This window comes from Panthera onca, chromosome E3 (genome assembly GCF_046562875.1).
Source record: "Panthera onca isolate mPanOnc1 chromosome E3, mPanOnc1 haplotype 2, whole genome shotgun sequence".
Classification (NCBI taxonomy): domain Eukaryota; kingdom Metazoa; phylum Chordata; class Mammalia; order Carnivora; family Felidae; genus Panthera; species Panthera onca.
In genome coordinates this window covers 30328483-30336784 of record NC_138354.1, presented here as the reverse complement: position 1 = coordinate 30336784, position 8302 = coordinate 30328483, and the positions used below count along the sequence as shown (strand labels likewise).

General features: G+C 42.0%; 1 protein-coding gene across 1 annotated transcript in view; it reads left to right on the top strand.

Moving 5' to 3' along the window:
- The window catches only part of ERCC4 (ERCC excision repair 4, endonuclease catalytic subunit), a 33155-nt gene that overhangs the window by 7495 nt on the left and 17358 nt on the right, over positions 1–8302 (top strand). Inside the window, exons 3-7 of the mRNA XM_060648544.3 lie at positions 104–299; positions 1679–1886; positions 4974–5154; positions 6384–6512; positions 7685–7795. Of these exons, the coding sequence (XP_060504527.1) occupies positions 104–299; positions 1679–1886; positions 4974–5154; positions 6384–6512; positions 7685–7795 (825 nt within the window). The remainder of the gene's footprint in view (positions 1–103; positions 300–1678; positions 1887–4973; positions 5155–6383; positions 6513–7684; positions 7796–8302) is intronic.

Sequence of the window (8302 nt, the reverse complement as noted above, 5' to 3'; positions counted from 1 at the left end):
AGCACACCGCCCGTGCTCAAGAGAAATGTGGTGAAATCAGTGAATGAAAACGAGCATGAACTTCCTTGTCTGTTCTGTAATCTAAATTATTATCTCTTCCCAGGCATCTTGGTGTATAGAGCGCACAGGATAATCGAGTCTTGTCAAGAAGCATTCATCTTGCGTCTGTTTCGCCAGAAAAACAAGCGTGGTTTTATTAAAGCTTTCACAGACAATGCTGTCGCCTTTGACACTGGTTTTTGTCACGTGGAAAGAGTGATGCGAAATCTTTTCGTAGGGAAGCTGTATCTGTGGCCAAGGTAAATAGCCTTATGTGACAGATTTCTGTGAGAGAATCCACTCCGACTTAAGCGTGCACTTGAAAGTGATGTAAAATTTAGAGGAATTGCACTTGACATATGATAGCCGGGTCCATACCAAGTGCATCAAATAGAAACATATGGTTACCTCATTTGTGATTATTTTAAAAGGAGAGACAGATTTGATATTTCCTTTTCTGGTAGCCCGTCACATCCATCCAAGGGCAGCCACTTTATTGCTTCTTCTACGTTTAGCGAAACCCCCAGGGAATCTAGAGCCTAAGGTATATAACAGGTTTAGGAGAACTAAACTCCCTCTGAAAATTACCCGTCGGGGAATAAGGCACAAAGATTGTTTTATTAATTTTATTTAACGTTTATTTGTTTTTGAGAGACGGAGCACGAGCAGGGAAGGGGCAGAGAGAGGGAGACACAGAATCCGAAGCAGGCTCCAGGCTCCGAGCGGTCAACACAGAACCTGACGCGGAGCTCGAACTCATGAACCGTGAGATCATAACCTGAGCGGAAGTCGGACGCTTAACTGACTGAGCCACTCAGGGGCCCCAAAGCGAAAAGATTTTTGAAGAATTCCTGTAAATGTCTAGGAAAACCCAGAAGGTTCCAATGTTCAAACATCTCGCACCTATGCTGATACGTATTTTGGTTACACTACATGGCATTTGAGAGTGATTGCCAGGGTCTTTTGCCTTTCTTGATTATGCTGTGTCAAGGATAGGCATGCTTTTTCTGTGAAGGGCCTGATAGTAAATATTTTGGGCTTTGCAGGCCATGTGGTTTGTGACAATGCTTCCAGTCTGCTGTTACATCAGGAAAGCAGCCATAGACAATACATAAACACTGGGCACGGCTGTGTTCCAATAACACTATTTCTAAAAACAGGCAATGAAAAAAAAGAAACAACAAAAACGGGGCGCCTGGGTGGCTTCACTCGGTTGAGCATCTGACTTTGGCTCAGGTCATGATCTCATGGTTCATGGTTTCTAGCCCCACGTCGGGCTCTGCTGACCGCTCAGCCTGGAGCCTGCCTCGGATTCTGTGTCTCCCCCTCTCTCTGCCCCTCCCCTGCTTGTGCTCTGTCTCTCTCTCCCTCTCTCTCAAAAACAAATAAACATTAAAAAAAAAAAAACAAACAAACAGGCACTGGTTTGGGCCCAGACCATATTTTTGCTGACCCCCTGCCTTATTCAACGAATACATCCTTTTGTTGAGATTAAAAGTACTTCTGAAAACATTGTCATTTTGCTGTCTGTTTGGTTTGTGTCTTAGTTGCATTTCCAAAACCCCTGTGAGAGCAAAAACTGAGAGCCGTGTTATTTCTGGTCTCGGAGAAAACGTTTGGAAATGATTTGTCTCTTCAGGTTCCATGTAGCAGTAAACTCATTCTTAGAACAGCACAAACCTGAAGTTGTAGAAATTCACGTTTCTATGACGCCTGCCATGCTCGCCATACAGACTGCCATCCTGGACATCCTAAATGCGTGTCTGAAAGAACTGAAATGCCACAACCCATCGCTCGAAGTTGAAGATATGTCTTTAGAAAATGCTATTGGAAAACCGTTTGACAAGGTACTCTGCCTCTTTTCCTTGTAAGCGCAGTGTGTTAGGTTACAGCTTTAAAGAATTCCCGGTTCTTTTGCTAATTGCGGTGTCCTCAGTAGGATATCGCTGTTGTTTTTTTTAATGTTTTTTTATATGCATTTTTGAGAAAGACAGAGAGACAGAGTGTGAGCAGGGGAGGGGCACAGAGGGAGGGAGACACAGAACCCGAAGCAGGCTCCAGGCTCTGAGCTGTCAGCAAAGAGCCCAGTGCGGGGCCCGGACTCACAAACCGCGAGATCATGACCTGAGCCGAAGCCTGAGCCGAAGCCGGACGCTTAACTGACTGAGCCACCCAGGCGCCCCAGAAGTTGTTGTTATTTTAAAACTAATCTGGAGGCGATTTAAGTACAACCTGTTCGGTTTACTGGAGAGTCATAATTTGTAGTAGAATACATGGATTGACCCTAAGCACAACTCTTTATTTTTGCAGTTATACAGTGATTATCTTGTATTTCAAGGATAATTAAGAGAAGGAAAAATAACCTTTTTGCTCTGAAATGACAGCATTTGGATATCTACAGATAGAAGAGTTTTACATGAGAATGCTTTCATAATTTATGATCTTTTGTTTGGAATAAAAATAATTGGGACGAGTTTTCATTACTGAGGAATGTGAACCTTGCTGTGTCCTAAAATTACGTTTTCAGTTGAGAAAATGTTAAGACTTTTAGTTCAAGGAACTTTTATTCTAACTGATGTTTTCTATTGTAGATGAATATTAATACAGATGCGTAAATGTCTAAAATTGAATTGTAGATCCAGAAAACGCTGACTTTTTAAAAAATTCCAGGCAGCTTTTTTTTTTTCTATATTTTGGTGGAACAAGTTCCTGTCTTTTAAGCTCTGAATGCATCTCTGTGTCACTGGAAATAATTCAGAGTGATTATTTAAAAGGAAAAATTTAACTCCTCGTATCTCTGATTCTTCCAGAAAGTGCTTTTATTGAAATAATGATACATAAAACTAATTACATTATGTTTTGTTCCTCTGTTCTTACAGTTTAGTGCATGTGAAGCCACAAAGAAAAACCACAAAAAAACCCTTCCCATTCTTTTAATAGAATGTGTGCGTCCTTATTAAAAAACACAATATAACCTGATAGGTTTTGTACTAAGTTTCTGTTTCTCATTCCCTGGTAAAGGTCAAAGTATTATTTTGGGTATTCTTTCAGCAACCAGATGTAAATGCAGACATGGCTCTCATCTTGTTAGAAAATTAACATTTTAAAATTTTTTTTATTTTTTATTTATTTAATTTTTTAAACATTTATTTATTTATTTATTTATTTAGAGAGAGAGAGAGAGAGAGAGAGAGACAGAGAAAGAGCATGAGCAGGGGAGGGGCAGAGAGAGAGGGAGACACAGAATCCGAAGCAGGCTCCAGGCTCCAAGCTGTCAGCACAGAGACTGACTCGGGGCTCAAACCCACGAACCGTGAGATCATGACCCGAGCCGAAGTGGGATGCTTAACCAACTGAACCACCCAGGCGTCCCAGAAAATTAACATTTGTTTAAGAGACAGAGCGAGGGGCGCCTGGGTGGCTCAGTTGGTTGAACGTCCGACTTTGGCTCAGGTCATGATCTCATGGTACATGGGTTCGAGCCCCGTGTGGGACTCTGTGCTGACAGCTCAGAGCCTGGAGCCTGCTTCGGATTCTGTGTCTCCCTCTCTCTCCGCCCCTAACCCGCTCGCGTTCTGTCTCTGTCTCTCTCAAAAATAAATAAACATTAAAAAAAGAATAGGAGAGAGAGCAAGAGCATGAATGAGAGAGAGGGGCGGGGCGGGGGGGTGGGGTGGGGAAGGGGCAATCCTAAGCAGGTTCCACGCTGAGCGTGGCTTGATCCCACAACCCTGGAGTCCTGACCCAAGCAGAAATCAATAGTCGGATGCTCAACTGCCTGAGCTGCCCAGGTGCCTGGAAAATTTAACTTTTGTAGATTATTTTACAAAACAGGCATGCAGTTATATGTCCCAGTTTGTCTAGGATAGTTCTAGGATCTGTCTGTTGTCCCGGAGTGATTATTAATAATATAATTTCATTTTCATAAGAGCCCCAGATTGGACAGTAAACTATATGGTCACCCAGATACTCCTTCTGAGTATGAATTTGTTGGGTAAAGTGCCGTGTAGTGATACTGCTTCCATAGCATGCTACAGGTATTATCCTTTTTAGTTAAGAAATAGTTTGTGGGGCGCCTGGGTAGTTCAGTCGGTTAAGCGTCCGACTTCAGCTCAGGTCATGATTTCGCCGTTCGTGGATTCGAGCCCTGCGTCGGTCTCTGTGCTGACATCTCAGAGCCTGGAGACTTCTTCAGATTCTGTGTCTCCCTCTCTCTTTGCCCCTCCCCTGCTTGCACTCTGTCTCTCTCTCAAAAATAAATAAACAGTAAAAAAAAAAAAAAGGAAAAAAAAAGAATCAGTTTGTGAAGGACGTGTATATACGTAGCAGTGGATACGTAGATACCTACATAGTACATGCCAAAGCTAGCCTTCATTTTAGGCAAACACTTTAGGATCCCAGAAAATATTCAAATGTAGTCCCTTGTTAATTTAACAAATTCTTTTCCATCCATGAATCACATTGGGGGGGCGGAAAACCCAAGCAAATCACTTACACCACAAAGTTAAGGTACGTCGTTATTTAATTTGATATCATGTAGTTTCCCTGGTATGTGCCCTCTGTTCCCTGTTCAGCTGGATCCCACATCTTTATGTATCCAGGATAGGGTCACAACCAAATTCGGCAGAAACTGGGCAGGTCTAAGCTGTAAGCTTTGATGTTTCATGAAAACAAATGATTGGGGACACCTGGGTGGCTCAGTCAGTTCAGCATCTGAATTTGGCTCAGGGAGCTCATGGTTGATGAGTTCAAGCCCCACATCAGGCTCAGCACTGACAGCGTGGAGCCTGTGTGAAATTCCCTTTCTCCCTCTCTCTGCCTCTCCCCTGCTCCCACGCTCGCTCGCTCGCTCTCTCTCTCTCAAATAATAAATAAAAAAATAATAGCTATATCCAATATATTTTTAGCCATACTAAACTGTATTCTTGTTTTAGACCATCCGCCATTATCTGGATCCCTTGTGGCACCAGCTTGGAGCCAAGACTAAGTCCTTGGTTCAGGATTTGAAGATATTACGAACTTTGCTGCAGTATCTCTCTCAGTATGATTGTATCACATTCCTTAATCTTCTGGAATCTCTGAGAGCGACAGAGAAGGCTTTTGGTCAGAATTCAGGTGGGAGATAAAAATACTAATATTATTATGGGAGCTGATTTGAATAAAGTGTCGGATTTTGTTGGGGAATCAGATGTGGGGAGTGCTATATTCAACTACACGGTATACTAAGCTTTCAAATTACGTTTTATGTTCATAGCATAAGGATGTAGGTTTTATTGATAGCTAATGTTTCCGCCTACTGAACTTCTGTTCTGTATAATAATAAATATTCATATCCATTCCGGGCAATTTTATTTCTAGAAAAGACTCTGTATATTACAGGCAGTCCCCAACTTAGAAATAGGTTGTGTTCTGGAAGTTTAGTTGTTAAGAACTTCAAATTCATTTTCTCCTAAGAAACAGCAAGGGAGTTTAGGGTTTCATCAGCTAGAGTGCTGAAGACTGAAGAGATTTGTAGAGAAACATACTTAAACAGTTGGCTACCGTCTTCTTTTTCTACCAGCCACATCTGCCCCACTAATGTGACTTCTGTCACTGTTTGACTAGACCGTTGATTTTCAAAATGGGGTCCGTTGTCCTCTGAGGCCAAGATTTACTACCATTAGTAATGTTTTTAACTTTTAAAAATTATTTTGTTTTATTTGAGAGAGAGAGAGCAAGCAGGCAGGAGAAAGGGGCAGAGGGAGAGAGAGAGGGAGAGAGGATATTAAGCAGGCTCCATGTTCAGCACAGAGCCTGATGCAGGGCTCAGTCCCACAACCTCAAGATCGTGACCTGAACAGAAAGAAGGAGTCAGACACTCCACCAACTGAGCCCCCCAAGCGCCCCTACAATTAATAGTTTTTATTGCTTCATCAGGGACATTAAGTAATAAGCTACGAATGCACAGCAGTGAAGAACACATTGACCACTGGTACTCTTTGGTTCCACTGCCTTGATGATGCTCAGGCACCCAGCAGTGTTACCCCCCAATGCTTTTGCACCATTACCAGAAATGTCACCACAGTGGGAAAAAAACCAAATAAGGAATTATTACTCATCTGAGAATAGTTTTGAGCTCCAGACTCCCTGAAAACATTTTGGTGGCCCCCAGAGGTCACTAGGCCACACTTTGAAAGCCCACTGGCCTAATCAAACAGTGATTGAGGCCTCAGTAAGGGAGAAGGTACGGTTCAGAGAACACTATGGCAGGCAGTTGTATAGATAGGGCATGTGACCATCAGAGAGTCTTTAAAATTCATCCCAAATTGAAGGCCTTTTTTTTTTTTTTTAACTTTTCATATTAGGTTGGCTCTTTCTTGAGTCCAGCACCTCGATGTTTGTTAATGCTCGAGCAAGGGTTTATCATCTTCCAGATGCCAAAATGAACAAAAAAGGCAAAGTGTCTGAAAAAATGGAAATTGAACAAGTACAAGGTATCCTGTAGGCTTCATCTTTAACTGTGTCTCTTATTTAAGTATTTGGTGTGAAAATTCTTACCAAGTCAACGTGTAATCCTCAGTCTCCTTCAGCTGTGTGAAGAATGCGTGCCTGTATGTTAAAGGCGTGTTATGTGTAACGTAAGTTAAAAGTATCCAGCATGGCAAGTCCTAGAATCCGTTGTTAGAGGATTCCGGATAACAAGTGCCAAATATCAGTCAAGAGTGTTCTTACTGCTATATAAGAACTATTGATTGATACATTTTTTTTTTTTTTACTTCAGAATAATAACTACTTTTGGCTCTTACAGTCTTAACAGAATATTTAACATTCCTTTTAGCTGTACAAAAATATGAGGCGAGAATGAGGCGAGAATAGGTTTATTCCAATACTTATCTAGTGGGTATGACAAATATCATTGGTTTTTTAAAGCGTGGGATAGGATTGATGCTGACTTTCTGCCTAGTTCAAAGGTCTAGTTCAAAACTTAAATACATTAGTGATGCATTTGGGTACTTACAGAAATGTTTGATTGTGGTCTCCTTGTATTCCATTTTCAGGAATGTGAAAGTCATGCGGATTAGAAATAATAAATACTCTTCCTCTGTACTAATTCTTTCGTTTTATGTAGCAGCTTATATATAGTATCACGGTTGACAACTAATACAGAATCATCTGAAATTCATGACGCACATGTAACTTTCTCTCAAGGCACTATGAAACCTCTCTTTCCTTTAAATTAAAGTTCATTTATTTATTTTGAGAGAGAGCATGTGTGCAAGCCAGAGAGAGGCAGAGGAAGAGGGAGAGAGAGAATCCCAGGCAGCCTCCATGCTGTAAGCACAGAGCCTGATGTGAGCTCAAACCCATGATCCGTGAGATCATGACCTGAGCCGAAACCAAGAGCGGACGCTCAACCGACTGAGCCACTCAGGCGCCCCACTATAAAACCTCTGTTAATGTCAGTTTCAAATATCTTCTATTTAGACCTTAAAGAGACCTTTTTCAAGAAAGTAGTTTCTATCTGGCATCAGGAAGGAAGCTCAAAAGAACAAGCTTTTGGAATGACACTTGTGTTGTCTGTGTTGTGTTGTTTTGAAAGCCTGTGGAACACTTTACAGGTGAATACTACCCTGGAGAATGAGGTTATCCTTTTATTCCCATACAGAAACAAAAAAGGAATTGGTGCTAGAAAGCAACCCGAAGTGGGAAGCTCTGACCGAAGTACTGAAAGAAATTGAGGCGGAAAATAAGGAGAGTGAAGCCCTTGGGGGTCCAGGTAGGAAAAAAAGAGAAGAGGACGTTTGCTTTCAAAATGAAGCAAATGAGTCTTCGTTATTAGTCCTTTAAAAGTAACTTACTGTTATTGGGGCGCCTGGGTGGCTCAGTCGGTTAAGCGTCTGACTTCAGCTCAGGTCATGATCTCGCGGCCCGTGAGTTCGAGCCCCGCATCGGGCTCTGGGCTGATGGCCCAGAGCCTGGAGCCTGCTTCCGGTTCTGTGTCTCCCTCTCTCTCTGCCCCTCCCCTGTTCATGCTCTGTCTCTGTCTCAAAAATAAACATTAAAAAAAAAATTAAAAAAAAAAAGTAACTTACTGTTATTTTGTTTATCAGATGTAAAAGAATAAGTGCCAGATGAACACAGAAATCCTAGTGGCAGCCTCCTTTCTGTTCGTTTGAGGTGATTTTCTCCTGGTTGAATCCTTGCATACTTGTAGAAAGCAGGCTGCCTTGCTGGGCTGGTTGACTTCTCAGGACTTCTATTTAAAGATGCAGCTAATCTCCAC